Consider the following 16,137-nt stretch of genomic DNA (forward strand, 5'->3'; position numbering starts at 1 on the left):
TTATACCTGTGCCTGTAAAGGTTACAGCAGCCCTTCATTTTCATGCAATGGATGCCATCCAGACAACCTGGGGACAGATCTGTCAGTCTTCTATATCAAAGATACTGACTGCTGTCACAGATGCACTTTTCCGTAGGGCAAGGGAGTATAATATTTTCAATTGAGGATGAGGAACAAAATACAACCAAGCACAACTTTTATCAGTTGTCTGGCTTCCCAAACGTGCTAGGTGTAATAGATTACACACATGTTGCAATATCCCCAGATTCAAGGAATTAAATTGCTTCCTGAAACAGAAAACATCATCATTCTTTAACTGTGAAAGTTGTATATGATGCTCAATGTATTATCACTGATGTAGTTGCCAAGTACAGTGCAGAACAGAGAACAGCGCCTTGTTCACAAAATTCGAACAGGAGCTTCTAAGTGGAGGCTGGCTAATTTTAGAATATATTAAATATGTAATTAACATATGACTATTCTAAAACATATGTAACAAATGCATATTACTGTTTAACATTTGTATTATGATTTTTCACAAATATACAGAAACATTCAGATATTGCAGGTAAGGGATATGAATACAGTATTAATATTGCATCAGATTGTGATATTGAAATAAATTAAGGATTTTTTATTATTATTATTATTATTATTATTATTATTATTATTATTATTATTATTATTATTATGTAATTTCGCAGATGCTTTTATCCAAAGGATTTACAGAGACTAGGGTGTGAACTATGCATCATAACCGCTGTTCTGCGTTTTAAACCACAGAATATTTTTTTGACTTCTTTAGTTCACCTTTTTACGGAAGAGGTTGCATTTATCTTTTCGGTTATATCCTTCCTTATTTTAAATGTGTCAGTGGCTCCGGACCTTTTGCCGAAAATAAGAGTTTGATGTGCTAAAATCGAGCAGTGTGGAGTAGTGATTAGGGCTCTGGACTCTTGACCGGAGGGTCGTGGATTCAATCCCCGGAGGGGGACACTGCTGCTGTACCCTTGAGCAAGGTACTTTACCTAGATTGCTCCAGTAAAAAACACTCAACTTTATAAATGGGTAATTGTATGGGTTAAAATAATGTGATGTCTTGTAACAATTGTAAGTCGCCCTGGATAAGGGCGTCTGCTAAGAAATTAATAATAATTGTTCCTTTTTTTCCCCCATCGTTGCGACGACATGTGTGCTTCCTCTTTGTTTTCCAGTTAAATGCAAGTCCAGACTGTTGAAATGTGACTAATTGGCTTCTTACGTAACTGGAAAACCAATTTCCGTTTCAATTGAATGAGTCATAAGCCGTATAGAAAGATAAAATCTGAAAATCAGGCCCTTAGTGTACAAACGTCACTAATTTCATTCCGAGTCGGAGTTTTTATACAGTAGTTTCAAGACATGAGATTCTAGCTTTTCATTTTCTGAAACAAAAACGAGAATTACTAGATTTACTTTGTTTAATGCATTTGTTTATTTGGTTGGTTTCACAGCCCCCTTGTGTCTTCTGGCTTTGCTTAATTAGACCGTTTTAATTCTTCTCAGCTCCTAAAAAGTTAACTTGAAATCTCAAACCGTTTAAGAGCTGGAACAAATTGAAAGGTCTTTAAGCAAATTATTAGTTCAATTAAGGGTTCAGTTCAGTAACTGAGAACTCAGCTGGAACGAACACCAGAAGACACAGGGGGTCCTGAGGACCAGGTTAGGGAAGCCCTGGTTTCATGGTTAAAAAACTAAATAAAACTCACCATTCTGTTAAAAAAGAACCCCCCAAAAAACATGAAGTCTATAATTCTACTGTGCCGATATATTACATTGTGAAGTTTCCAGTTTTAGCATGTGTGATTTAGCATTGCCCATTGTCAATTTGAAATTGGTGTTGGTGTTTAATATACTTAGCTAGCCAATACATACTAACATGTGGTCACTTTTTACAACGATGACGTCACACAGACAGCTGTGAGGTATAAACACCAGACTGCAGGTAAATACACTATATTATATAATCTTGGTAGATATTAATTCTCAGAGTATTGATGTTGTGGTGTTTATATAATGCACTAGTATCTAATACCTCATGTGTCACTATGAACCTGCTCTTTTATATTACACTAGTATCTAATACCTCATGTGTCAATATAAACCTGCTCTTTTATATTACACTAGTATCTAACACCTCGTGTGTCACTATGAACCTGCTCTTTTATATTACACTAGTATCTAATACCTCATGTGTCACTATGAACCTGCTCTTTTATATTACACTAGTATCTAATACCTCGTGTGTCACTATGAACCTGCTCTTTTATATTACACTAGTATCTAATACCTCATGTGTCACTATGAACCTGCTCTTTTATATTACACTAGTATCTAATACCTGCAGTGTGTCACTATGAACCTGCTCTTTTATATTACACTAGTATCTAATACCTCATGTGTCACTATGAACCTGCTCTTTTATATTACACTAGTATCTAATACCTGCACACTGTGAACCTGCTCTTTTATATTACACTAGTATCTAATACCTCGTGTGTCACTATGAACCTGCTCTTTTATATTACACTAGTATCTAATACCTGCAGTGTGTCACTATGAACCTGCTCTTTTATATTACACTAGTATCTAATACCTCATGTGTCACTATGAATCTGCTCTTTTATATTACACTAGTATCTAACACCTCGTGTGTCACTATGAACCTGCTCTTTTATATTACACTAGTATCTAATACCTCATGTGTCACTATGAACCTGCTCTTTTCTATTACACTAGTATCTAATACCTCATGTGTCAATATAAACCTGCTCTTTTATATTACACTAGTATCTAATACCTCGTGTGTCACTATGAACCTGCTCTTTTATATTACACTAGTATCTAATACCTTGTGTGTCACTATGAACCTGCTCTTTTATATTACACTAGTATCTAATACCTCATGTGTCACTATGAACCTGCTCTTTTATATTACACTAGTATCTAATACCTGCAGTGTGTCACTATGAACCTGCTCTTTTATATTACACTAGTATCTAATACCTCATGTGTCACTATGAACCTGCTCTTTTATATTACACTAGTATCTAATACCTGCACACTGTGAACCTGCTCTTTTATATTACACTAGTATCTAATACCTCGTGTGTCACTATGAACCTGCTCTTTTATATTACACTAGTATCTAATACCTGCAGTGTGTCACTATGAACCTGCTCTTTTATATTACACTAGTATCTAATACCTCATGTGTCACTATGAATCTGCTCTTTTATATTACACTAGTATCTAACACCTCGTGTGTCACTATGAACCTGCTCTTTTATATTACACTAGTATCTAATACCTCATGTGTCACTATGAACCTGCTCTTTTCTATTACACTAGTATCTAATACCTCATGTGTCAATATAAACCTGCTCTTTTATATTACACTAGTATCTAATACCTCGTGTGTCACTATGAACCTGCTCTTTTATATTACACTAGTATCTAATACCTCATGTGTCACTATGAACCTGCTCTTTTATATTACACTAGTATCTAATACCTCATGTGTCACTATGAACCTGCTCTTTTATATTACACTAGTATCTAATACCTGCAGTGTGTCACTATGAACCTGCTCTTTTATATTACACTAGTATCTAATACCTCATGTGTCACTATGAACCTGCTCTTTTATATTACACTAGTATCCAATACCTGCAGTGTGTCACTGTGAACCTGCTCTTTTATATTACACTAGTATCTAATACCTCATGTGTCACTATGAACCTGCTCTTTTATATTACACTAGTATCTAATACCTCATGTGTCACTATGAACCTGCTCTTTTATATTACACTAGTATCTAATACCTCGTGTGTCACTATGAACCTGCTCTTTTATATTACACTAGTATCTAATACCTGCAGTGTGTCACTATGAACCTGCTCTTTTATATTACACTAGTATCTAATACCTCATGTGTGTCACTATGAACCTGCTCTTTTATATTACACTAGTATCTAATACCTCGTGTGTCACTATGAACCTGCTCTTTTATATTACACTAGTATCTAATACCTGCAGTGTGTCACTAGGAACCTGCTCTTTTATATTACACTAGTATCTAATACCTCATGTGTCACTATGAACCTGCTCTTTTATATTACACTAGTATCTAATACCTGCAGTGTGTCACTATGAACCTGCTCTTTTATATTACACTAGTATCTAATACCTCACGTGTCACTATGAACCTGCTCTTTTATATTACACTAGTATCTAATACCTCATGTGTCAATATAAACCTGCTCTTTTATATTACACTAGTATCTAATACCTGCAGTGTGTCACTATGAACCTGCTCTTTTATATTACACTAGTATCTAATACCTCATGTGTCAATATAAACCTGCTCTTTTATATTACACTAGTATCTAATACCTGCAGTGTGTCACTATGAACCTGCTCTTTTATATTACACTAGTATCTAATACCTCATGTGTCACTATGAACCTGCTCTTTTCTATTACACTAGTATCTAATACCTCATGTGTCACTATGAACCTCCTCCTCTTTGTTTAGGCAGGAACACTAAGAAGCCAGGCTCTGGTGCAAGACAGCACAGCGGTGCGAAGCTGAGAGCGGTACACAGTGTGGTTATTACTGCTGTTATTGTTATTATACTAAAAGGCTACATCACTATAAAGACACTGGATTGGCTCCTTGTGATCAGGTGCAGTGGTGCAGTAAATAAATCCAGTCCACACAATCCTTTTCTCCCAAAACAGTCTGTGGATTTTAATAATAATAAAAATAATAACAACAAACACAAAATAAGTCCACCCCTTTACCAGCGATGGTATCGGGGGGGGGTACACGGCAGCTTTTCTAAAAATAAACAAAAACGGGACTTTGTCCGTCCCCGCGTTCTCTGTGCGCGCAGTGCTCTCGCTCCAGAGAAGCGTGGTGCCGTGAGTGGTGCTGTGCTGTGCTGTGCTGTGCTGTGCAGTGCAAGGACGTGCTCTTTATCAATCGCCGGTCCGCGGCTCACTCCTCCTCTGCAACACAAAACACACGTAATCCAAACTCATAAAAACAATACAGGCTCCGGCCGTTTGCATTTCATTCTCAGCGCAAGGGGAGGTTTTGACATAGCTGCTTCCCCTTTGTACCCAGCAAACTCCTCCCTGCAGCCAACGCGTCGCCATGAGTTCTCCAATAGAGGGCTGCCCCGCAGCTGACTGCAATGGAATCGTCCTGAGTACTTGCAGCTACGCGCCCCTCCTAATATGGTCACCTTCCGGTTTCCACCTACCACCGAGGTGGCAGATCTAGGCGGCAGCTTACCTTCCCCCTTACACAGCGCCCTTTCTAATCGGGAGGGAGATTTGCAGCATCGATCCTTTCTCTCTCTATCACATATCTCACCCCTCAGAGTGATGCCGAAGGAACACTCGGCCAACACTACATTCCCCAATGGTCCCCCCTCCCTTGAAAAAAAATCTGCATTTTGATGCTCCTTACCCGCACGATGTTTCACTGTATAGTGGAAGGGTTGCAGCGCCAGATACCACCGAGTTATCCGAGCGTTATTGTCCTTCATCGTGTGTAACCACCTTAAAGGAGCATGATCAGTGACAAGAGAGAAAGAACGCCCCAACAAGTAATAGCGAAGAGCATGAGTAGCCCATTTGATGGCTAAACACTCCTTCTCAATGACAGAGTAGTTAATTTCCCTAGGAGCCATTTTTTTGCTCAAATAAATGATAGGGTGTTCCACTCCGTCAACTTGTTGGGACAGGACCGCCCCCAGACCAATGTGGGAGGCATCAGTCTGAAGGATGAACTCTTTGCTGAAATCTGGTGAAATCAGAGCGGGAGCTTGACAGAGTCGCTTCTTAATCATATCAAATGCTTCCTGACACTGCCCTGTCCATTTAACTAATTTTGGAGCAGCCTTTCGGGTGAGATCGACCAGGGGGTTGACTATGGTGGCATACTCGGGGATAAAACGGCGATAATAGCCGGCTAACCCCAGTAGTGATCTCACCTGTGACTTGGTTCTCGGGATCGCCGTCTCCACCAGCGCCTGGACTTTGGAGGCGATAGGCTTTACCCGGCCATTACCCATAATATAGCCAAGATACTGGGTCTCCTGTTTGCCAAATGCACACTTGCCCAGCTTGGCTGTTAGCCCAGCCCCCCTTAGAGACTGTAGGACGGCTGAAAGCCTAATAATATGCTCCTTCCAGGTGGAGCTAAAAATCACTACATCATCGATGTATGCGGCTGCGTACTGATGATGAGGAGCCAAGACCTGGTCCATCAGTCTCTGAAAGGTGGCGGGAGCTCCATGCAACCCGAAGGGCATGGTCCGGAAATGGAACAAGCCATCTGGGGTAGAGAAAGCAGTTTTCTCTTTTGAGCTCTGAGTGAGTGGAATCTGCCAGTACCCCTTCGTCAGATCCAAAGTCGAAATTAACCGCGCCTTACCCAGTCGGTCGAGGAGCTCGTCCACTCGGGGCATTGGATACGCATCAAACTTAGAGATGGCATTGACCTTCCGGAAATCCACACAGAACCGAGTGGAGCCGTCCTTTTTGCCCACCATCACGATAGGACTGCACCACTCGCTCCGGGAAGGCTCAATGACTCCAAGCCTGAGCATATCCTCCACCTCCTCGTGAACGGGACCCCTGCGACTCTCCGGGATCCGGTACGGTCTCTCTCGGACCCTGACACCTGGCGGAGTAATAATAGCATGAGAAATAACATTAGTCCTGCCGGGCAAATCAGAAAAAACATCACTAAACCTTTCCACCAACTGGAAGAGCTCACGTTCCTGATCCGGAAGTAACTGTTCTCCCATCGGAATGTTAGTTGCAGCTAATGGATTGACAGTGGGACCAAAATCCTCTTCTAAACTGTCACCAGCTATAAACAGGGCCTCCCTTTCATTCCAGGGTTTTAGCAAGTTAATGTGATAAATTTCTGTCTTATTTCGGCGATTGGGTTGTCTAATTTCATAATTCACATTACCAATTCCCCGTATCACCTCATATGGCCCCTGCCATTTAGCATACAACTTAGACTCTGATGAAGGAAGTAGCAGCAGTACTTTATCACCTGGCCGAAAAGTCCGAATTCTTGCTTGTTTGTTGTACTGCTGCTCTTGGCGATGCTGAGCTAGTTTTAGGTTTTCTTGTGCCAAACGACCAACCAATTCCAGGCGGTCTCTTAACAGGATTACGTATTTGACTATGTTTTTGGAAGTTTTTGTTTGCTCCTCCCACCCTTCTTTCACAAGATCCAGAATGCCCCGTGGTTGCCTCCCATACAGCAGCTCAAAGGGAGAGAACCCAGTCGAGCTCTGAGGCACCTCTCTCACTGCAAACATCAGGTAGGGGAGGAGTTTAGCCCAATGTTTCTGCTCTTGGGTGACAAACCGCTTCAGCATCTGTTTTAAAGTCTGATTAAAACGTTCCACCAAACCGTCCGTCTGCGGGTGATAAACAGAGGTTCGAATGGACTTAATTTGCAACAATTTATACAATTCTTTCAAACACTGTGACATGAAGTTCGTTCCGTGATCAGTGAGGATTTCTTTTGGAATCCCTACTCTCGTTATAATCTGTACTAACTCTCGAGCAACTGCTGCGGCACTAGTAGATCTCAATGGTACTGCCTCTGGATATCTGGTCGCGTAGTCCACCACTACCAAAATATGCGTGTATCCAGAGTCAGACTGGCTCAAGGGACCCACTATGTCCATAGCAATGCGTTCAAAGGGAACTGAGATCAGGGGCAGTGGGACCAGCGGGGCCGGGCGAACCCGCCCCGGCGCTACTTGCTGGCATTCCGGACACCCCGCTACATATCGCGTCACCTCACTATAGACTCCCATCCAATAAAATCGAGCCAATATTCGTTCCCGAGTCTTATCGCTACCTAAATGGCCCGAACATGGGACATCGTGAGCCAACCGCATGATCTCACGTCGAAAAGACTGAGGAACGAGTAATTGTGTTACAATCTGGCTTGTGCTCGTGGCTTGGGATACCCTATACAGCAAATGCCCGACAATAATGTGGTGAGGATATGTAAGCGGCCGGTTATCCTCTACATCCTTCCCCTCGATAGACCGAACCTGCCCCCAGATGTGTGCCAGCGAAGGATCATTCTTTTGTTCCAACGCTAGGTCCACATCTCGGTCCCAGAACTTCGGGATATCGAGCGGAGCTACAGTAGCTTCAGCACTGGGGGCCCCAGTAACCTGCCCCCGCAGGTCACACTGAGTCCCAATCCCCTTTCCCTTACATTTAACAGACTCTGAAGTTTCCCCCACCAAACCCCAGCCTTGTCTTATTGACATTCCTTCCCATTTTTCGACCCTTCGCTCTTTTTTTGTTTTTTTCGGGCGAAATCGGGAATAGAACAAATCAGCTTGCAGCGGGAATATTTTCCCAATAGTTTCCCCCGCTGCTCCCATGGTCTTACCGGAGACTGGCGTTACCGTTTTATTAATCATTGTTTCAAAATATGGCCAGTCTCGACCTAAAATAACTGGATATGGCAACTTTGCAGCCACTGCCACGATTACGCGGCGGGAATGACATCCAATCGTCACATCTAATTTAGTGAGGGGGTAGTCCTTGTTATCCCCGTGAATACAGGAAATGACCACGACCCCGCGTGACCACCAAGGTACCCCCGCCAACAGAGCTTCTTCAATTAAAGTCTGCCCACATCCTGAGTCCACTAACGCGTGGGTACTCACATCACCAACCCGTACATCAACAATACAAGGCCCCTCCCAATCATTACCCCTGGACTTACCTGGTGCTGTTGGTAGGTAATGGGAGGCCGCACCACATTCCATCGCCGCCGGACAATTCCGCGCAAGGTGGCCGACCTCATGGCACCGGTAACACGTGGGGTGAAAGGGCGCCCACGGAGCTTGCGTGTCCCGCTGCCGGTTCGGCAGTGGGGAGGGGTTCTCTGCTCTCACCCCGCTGGGGGTCGACCTCGCCCTCCATTGGGGTGGAGGAAGGCCACCCGTGGGGTGCCGATGAGAAGTAGCCCCGTGGGGGGAGGGGGTGAAGTGCTGTGGGGGTCCTGTCCTTGGAGTCGGTCCTGTCCGGGGTCGGTTGGAGGGAGGAGCGGGGGTAACGACCACAGGAGCTGATGCCAAGGCATCCTCATACCCCTCAGCCAATCGGACTGCTGCCTCTAGCGTGGTGGGTCGATGCCTGGTGACCCAGTTCTGGGTGTCCGGCCCCAGCACCTTCACGAACTGCTCTATGGCAATCAGCTCGGTGATCTTTTCTGCATCGTTGGTGCCGGGGCAGAGCCACCGGGTCACATGATCCACTAGTTGCTGGGCCACCACGCGGGGTCGCAGTCCTGGGGGGCGCTGGTACTCCCGGAACCGGCGGCGATGTGTCTCCTCTGTGATGTCCAGCCGCTGGAGAATGGCCTGCTTCACCTGGTCGTACACCAGGGCTTGCTCATGTGTCAAGGCTTGGTAGGCTGCCTGGGCCTCTCCGATCAAATTGGGGCCCAACTGGGTAGCCCACCACTCCCGAGGCCACTGAGCTGCTGTTGCCTGCCTTTCAAAGGCAACTAAGTAAGCCTCAGGGTCATCCTCCAGCGACATCTTCACTACCCTTACCCTTGGTAGGGGTACTGCTGGTTGAACCGCCGGTTCCCTCCCCCGATTGGCCTCCAGGAACAAGCCATGCATCCTTTCCATCATGGCCGTCAATGATTCCTGATGCCTCCGCTCCTGCGCCTCCAACAGCGCTGCCAATGCGGTTGGGTCCATTTATAATCCCACTTCTTGACACCAAGTGTGATCAGGTGCAGTGGTGCAGTAAATAAATCCAGTCCACACAATCCTTTTCTCCCAAAACAGTCTGTGGATTTTAATAATAATAAAAATAATAACAACAAACACAAAATAAGTCCACCCCTTTACCAGCGATGGTATCGGGGGGGGGTACACGGCAGCTTTTCTAAAAATAAACAAAAACGGGACTTTGTCCGTCCCCGCGTTCTCTGTGCGCGCAGTGCTCTCGCTCCAGAGAAGCGTGGTGCCGTGAGTGGTGCTGTGCTGTGCTGTGCTGTGCTGTGCTGTGCAGTGCAAGGACGTGCTCTTTATCAATCGCCGGTCCGCGGCTCACTCCTCCTCTGCAACACAAAACACACGTAATCCAAACTCATAAAAACAATACAGGCTCCGGCCGTTTGCATTTCATTCTCAGCGCAAGGGGAGGTTTTGACATAGCTGCTTCCCCTTTGTACCCAGCAAACTCCTCCCTGCAGCCAACGCGTCGCCATGAGTTCTCCAATAGAGGGCTGCCCCGCAGCTGACTGCAATGGAATCGTCCTGAGTACTTGCAGCTACGCGCCCCTCCTAATATGGTCACCTTCCGGTTTCCACCTACCACCGAGGTGGCAGATCTAGGCGGCAGCTTACCTTCCCCCTTACACAGCGCCCTTTCTAATCGGGAGGGAGATTTGCAGCATCGATCCTTTCTCTCTCTATCACACTCCTATTGAAGGCAATGTAAAGCAATCTTCAATATTAAGGCCCACCATCTGGTGTCCCGAACCATAAGACCAAAACCTTTAGTCATAACATTTTCTAAAAAAGAAATTGGGACAAAAAACATCTATATAATTTGCAAGACATGTGATGTACCTTGTTATGATAACTTACTCTAATGTCGTTAACCGCAAAAGTCTAAATGCAGCTGTGAATTCTGCAAATACAGCCCTTCAGATGCTTTAATGAGGCCTCACTATACAATAAGAAACGGAAGTCTAAAAATGATACATTGCTTGGTGTCTAACTTCACTGTCCTCAAAACAGGACACAGCAGTTTGTAGCCAAAACGAAGGATTGAACATTTTTTTGAAGAAATATTGATTTAGAATGTATCAGATTACATAAATGCATCCTGTGTTCTGATTTTTTCAAAGAAAATGCATTTGGTACTGAATGGGTTGATATCGAGGCTTCACTGTAATTGTGTTTGATTGGCAGGAGAGAGAGGATGTGCAGTATGCCAGTCTGGAGTTCGACCGGCAAGGACGACGGTGATGATGTCACCCCCACGTGGAATGAGATACACCTGTCTCGTGGGACAATCAACTGTGTTCCTCCACACCTGGGGCTTTCTGGGAGCTGATATATAGTAATACGCTATAGATTCAATAAACTGGTTCCCTTTTCTTCTGTTGAAACCTGGTTCTTGGCTTGTATGTTATATAATACATTTTGTCCAGGTATTCATGCTTATAATGAGGATCACAGAGCTACTCCATACGAGCTGACCTGTATAGCGGAACTCAGAGTAAAGAAATGAAGCTACTTCCTGTTTAAACTCTATCTGGACAGGTAGCATTCTGAAGAAATAAAGACTCAGTTATAAACTTAAAAAATAGTGTTTCTCATTTTAAAATGTAAATAAAAAAACCCTGTCCTGTCCTTAATTAGCTTCAGTCAAGCTTTCCCCTGCACCTCTGGCCATGGAGGACAGCATATGGTACTTCACAGGCTTTTGATAAAAACATATGAGAAGTGAAAAGTTCAACTACACAATGATAAGGGGGGCAGTGATAACACTGAAGCTAATATAAGGAAAGCGATTTTAAAACTACACTCGCCTTCATTTCCAGTCAACACTGGAGCATGCATTCTAAACATTCTGCTTGGAATTGTAATGGGGAAACCCGTTCTCAACAACGAGGGCCCATGTTTGCCAAGGATGCCAGACAGTTCTCTGGTCTGCAATCATTGTTCTAAAACCAGAAAGATTGGATTATTTGTTATAAATTAGTCAAAAACAATAACGCACTGTTGTGATGTAGGACCTGTAATCATAAAGAATAACACACTGTGTTGTGATATAGGACCTGTATCAAGGCTCCTGCGAACACAGCCCCCAGATGAAAAATCTAAGTTACATTCTTTTGTGAAAATGATTCATCTCCACGATCTATGCTGCAGTGCGCCCGGAGCCTGCCTAGAAATCCAGCCCTGCGATTAGTCATGCTGTGCTGAGCGCGGAGAAGGCGCTGTGAGAGTTTACCAGAGTTTACCAGTTAAAATCAATCTTATGTACTGGAATATTGGTATTAGAAATTGCGTTTTGCAGCATACCATGAAGTCATTGCTCAAAGCTAGTTGTAGTCTAGGCTATGTATTACTTTAGTTCATCCAGTGACAGTGTGGATATTGGAAGGCAGTAATGTAACATCCTGTAAGCTTGCTTAAAACTGCAATCACTGTCTGCACAATCAACTGCTTACATGGTGAGGTTTGTGGAATAAACTTTTGCAATTTGTGTAATTTGCGAGTCTTTGATATTTATTTGAAGGCAGCACACAGCGAGTTTGGACTACACATGTACGTGCTGTGGTAACGTGGCCATGTGCAGGGTGCAGATTATTAGACACACATGGGTTATTACTACACACACACACACACACGCACGTACACACACATGGGTTATTACTACACACGCACACACACGCACGCATATACACAAGGGTTATTACTACACACACACACACACACACACACACACACACATGGGTTATTACTACACACTCACGCGCACGCATGCACGCACAGTTTTGGAGACAGTAATTGCAGTAAACAAAGGTTTTAATTGATACAGTTTTCAAAGCAACAAAAAGACAAAATAAATCACATCTTCATTTGAAGAACTTACTACACAGTATAATGACGGGTTCCCTAACTCTAGATACAGGACGACTCAGCGCTTTACAAAAGTGTAAGTGGTTAATTACAACACAGATCTTCCACACAGGATACACTCACAATCTGAACAGAGTCTCCTCCACCAACGCCAGCCTACTCATACCGCCCCTCCCCCCGAAGTTCTTCTTCTTCTTCTTCTTCATTAATGAAAGGGTGGATGCCAATGTTGCCAAGTCTCACGAGAAAAAAAAGCTGCACTGTCTTTCAGAACAAGCCCAATCCATTTCAGACAGAGGGGAGTAGGGGTAGGAGGATTCTAAAATTTTAATGACATGCATATTATAATTTATTTCTTAGCAGATGCCCTTATCCAGGGCGACTTACAATTGTTACAAGATATCACATTATTTTTACATACAATTACCCATTTATACAGTTGGGTTTTTACTGGAGCAATTTAGGTAAAGTACCTTGCTCAAGGGTACAGCAGCAGTGTCCCCAACAAGGGATTGAACCCACGACCCTCTGGTCAAGAGTTCAGAGCCCTAACCACTACTCCACACTGCAGCCCGTATACATTGACACCAGTCAATCACACAACCAGCGACTCTCAAATAACCTATGATATTAAATAATGTTTTAATGGCGCAATGTGCTATTATAATTCTACTCCAGATTATTTCCTCTCTTCTATTTTTACACCTTCTGTGTACCCCCAACAAGTTCTGAGTCAATAATTCAATTAAATGACCTCGATTGTATTCAGGTGAACTTGTAATTTTAACATATGATGAGTCCAGGCTGCCACCCAGTGGTCAGTCTATTGTAATTACAGGTTTTAATCATTATAAGGTACCAGTGCCCTTTTCATTTTCACTTACATATCTGCGATTGATGACTACACCACAATGCATACCTTACATTATAGTACACTGACAGACACAACAACCAAGTTTTAAACTGTGCATATGCATGGTGATTTTAGACGATGAGACAAACTCATTCGATTTCAGTTTCTCTTGTGTGTAACATAAATGATTGCTTCAAAGACATCATTGAAAGAAATGACTCTGGAAATACTGTAATTCCATAAATACTATGTTGTGAAGAGGCTATGTTGTGAAGATGCTGGTGTTGTGAAGAGGCTGTGTTGTGAAGAGGCTATGTTGTGAAGAGGCTGTGTTGTGAAGAGGCTGTGTTGTGAAGAGGCCATGTTGTGAAGAGGCTGTGTTGTGAAGAGGCTGTGTTATGAAGAAGCTGTGTTGTGAAGAGGCTGTGTTATGAAGATGCTGTGTTGTGAAGATGCTGTGTTGTGAAGAGGCTGTGTTGTGAAGATGCTGGTGTTGTGAAGAGGCCATGTTGTGAAGAGGCTGTGTTATGAAGATGATGTGTTGTGAAGATGCTGGTGTTGTGAAGAGGCTATGTTGTGAAGAGGCTGTGTTGTGAAGAGGCCATGTTGTGAAGAGGCTGTGTTGTGAAGAGGCTGTGTTATGAAGATGCTGTGTTGTGAAGAGGCTGTGTTATGAAGATGCTGTGTTGTGAAGATGCTGTGTTGTGAAGATGCTGTGTTGTGAAGAGGCTGTGTTGTGAAGATGCTGTGTTGTGAAGAAGCTGTGTTATGAAGATGCTGTGTTGTGAAGAGGCTGTGTTGTGAAGAGGCTGTGTTATGAAGATGCTGTGTTGTGAAGAAGCTGTGTTATGAAGATGCTGTGTTGTGAAGAGGCTGTGTCAAGAGGCTGTGTTGTGAAGATGCTGTGTTGTGAAGAAGCTGTGTTATGAAGATGCTGTGTTGTGAAGAGGCTGTGTTGTGAAGAGGCTGTGTTATGAAGATGCTATGTTGTGAAGTGGCTGTGTTGTGAAGAGGCTGTGTTGTGAAGAGGCTGTGTTGTGAAGAGGCTGTGTTATGAAGATGCTGTGTTGTGAAGAAGCTGTGTTATGAAGATGCTGTGTTGTGAAGAGGCTGTGTGAAGAGGCTGTGTTGTGAAGATGCTGTGTTGTGAAGAAGCTGTGTTATGAAGATTCTGTGTTGTGAAGATTCTGTGTTGTGAAGAGGCTGTGTTGTGAAGAGCTTTGAGATCTCTGAGATGGCATGACATGATAAATGTAAGTTGTTGTCTGATGACTTTTAAAACTTAAGTAATATATATTCACAATATTAGCCAGATTAAACAAGATTAAACATAATCTGTTTCCTTGTGATAAGCGAGGCAATATGGCTGTTATGTGTATGTACACTTCTAGATTGTGTATTGAAAACCTGCTGTTTGAAGTTTTCTATGGTGCCTCACTGCCCCTTTTAAAAAAGATGCACCCCTTCCCTGAGGAATGTCTACACTGGCACATACCAACAGACAGACAGCTCTTTTTTTCTGGTAGTAATGTTATACAACAATGCTATACTACGTATTCTTGCAATGAAGGAAGTGCTGGGAATTATAAAGAGAAAGCATGAGTGTAGTGGTGTGTGTTGTTTACTTTGTGTGTAGGTGAACGCAGATCATTCTTCATGTGAGGGGGAGAGGGTTTGAGATCCCCCTGCACTCCCTCCTGCCTCCCTGCCAGGGACAAGGGAGGGGTCCAAACCACTGCTGGGAACAAGAGACCCCAAACTTCAACCTGGAGTACAAGAGAAGCTTTTTATTCTTTGATATTTACATTCGACGGGGAAGACAATTATTTAAACAATCCCACACAACACGGACGAAAGCTGTTTCTTTATTACATGACTTTATTTTTATAGCCCTGCCAACCACACACGTGCAATCCTCAAAATCAACATTCTGGAGTTTAGAAAAATAAAACTTGCAGGTTCTCATCTGGCATAAAAGAAGCAATGGAATCAATATATTGGAAAATAGGATAAATTAATAAAAATCCACAATTTGTTCAAGCATGAAAAAAAATCATACCACTTAAAATGTACAAAACACATAAAAATGGACTGTTGTGTTTTAAATCGCCCTGAATTTGCTTTTTGTAATTGATTATTGTGGGTTTCATACCAAGATTAACCACACCTTACAGCAAGATTAACCACACCTTATAGCAAGATTAACCACACCTTATAGCAAGATTAACCACACCTTATAGCAAGATTAACCACACCTTATAGCAAGATTAACCACACCTTATAGCAAGATTAACCACACCTTATAGCAATGAATGTGTACAGCATAATAACACACTGTATATTAAACAAATACAATGTGTTCCATTTCTCATCAGCAGGTGGCAGCACTAGTTAAACACTTCCATTAAGTGATGTGTACAGTGCGTGTACAAACAATTCACTATAAATGTGCATTCATTAAAAGTGAATTATTTTATTTTTTTATTATTTTACAATGGGCAGGAAAAGGGAAATACAAAACAAATGGGTCAGCAGCACACAGATTCAGTGCCTTGTGTGTGTG

General features: G+C 43.0%; 1 protein-coding gene and 1 long non-coding RNA gene across 2 annotated transcripts; one reads left to right on the plus strand and one right to left on the minus strand.

Annotated features, from left to right (window-relative positions):
• The first annotated feature begins 1,937 nt into the window (after positions 1 to 1,937).
• On the plus strand, positions 1,938 to 12,318 carry LOC131705286 (uncharacterized). Its single transcript, XR_009310285.1, has 3 exons — positions 1,938 to 1,984; positions 4,576 to 4,637; positions 11,042 to 12,318. It is a non-coding gene; the product is annotated as an uncharacterized LOC131705286 (long non-coding RNA).
• Positions 4,878 to 9,899, minus strand: LOC131705285 (zinc finger and SCAN domain-containing protein 29-like). Its single transcript, XM_059007680.1, has 2 exons — positions 8,830 to 9,899; positions 4,878 to 5,051 (listed from the first exon to the last, which is right to left on the minus strand). The coding sequence occupies exons 1-2, from the start codon at positions 9,815 to 9,817 to the stop codon at positions 5,041 to 5,043; spliced, it is 999 nt and encodes a 332-aa protein (XP_058863663.1). The 5' UTR covers positions 9,818 to 9,899; the 3' UTR covers positions 4,878 to 5,040.
• Positions 12,319 to 16,137: the final 3,819 nt, after the last annotated feature.

The sequence above is a fragment of the Acipenser ruthenus genome, chromosome 35, assembly GCF_902713425.1.
Source record: "Acipenser ruthenus chromosome 35, fAciRut3.2 maternal haplotype, whole genome shotgun sequence".
Lineage (NCBI taxonomy): Eukaryota > Metazoa > Chordata > Actinopteri > Acipenseriformes > Acipenseridae > Acipenser > Acipenser ruthenus.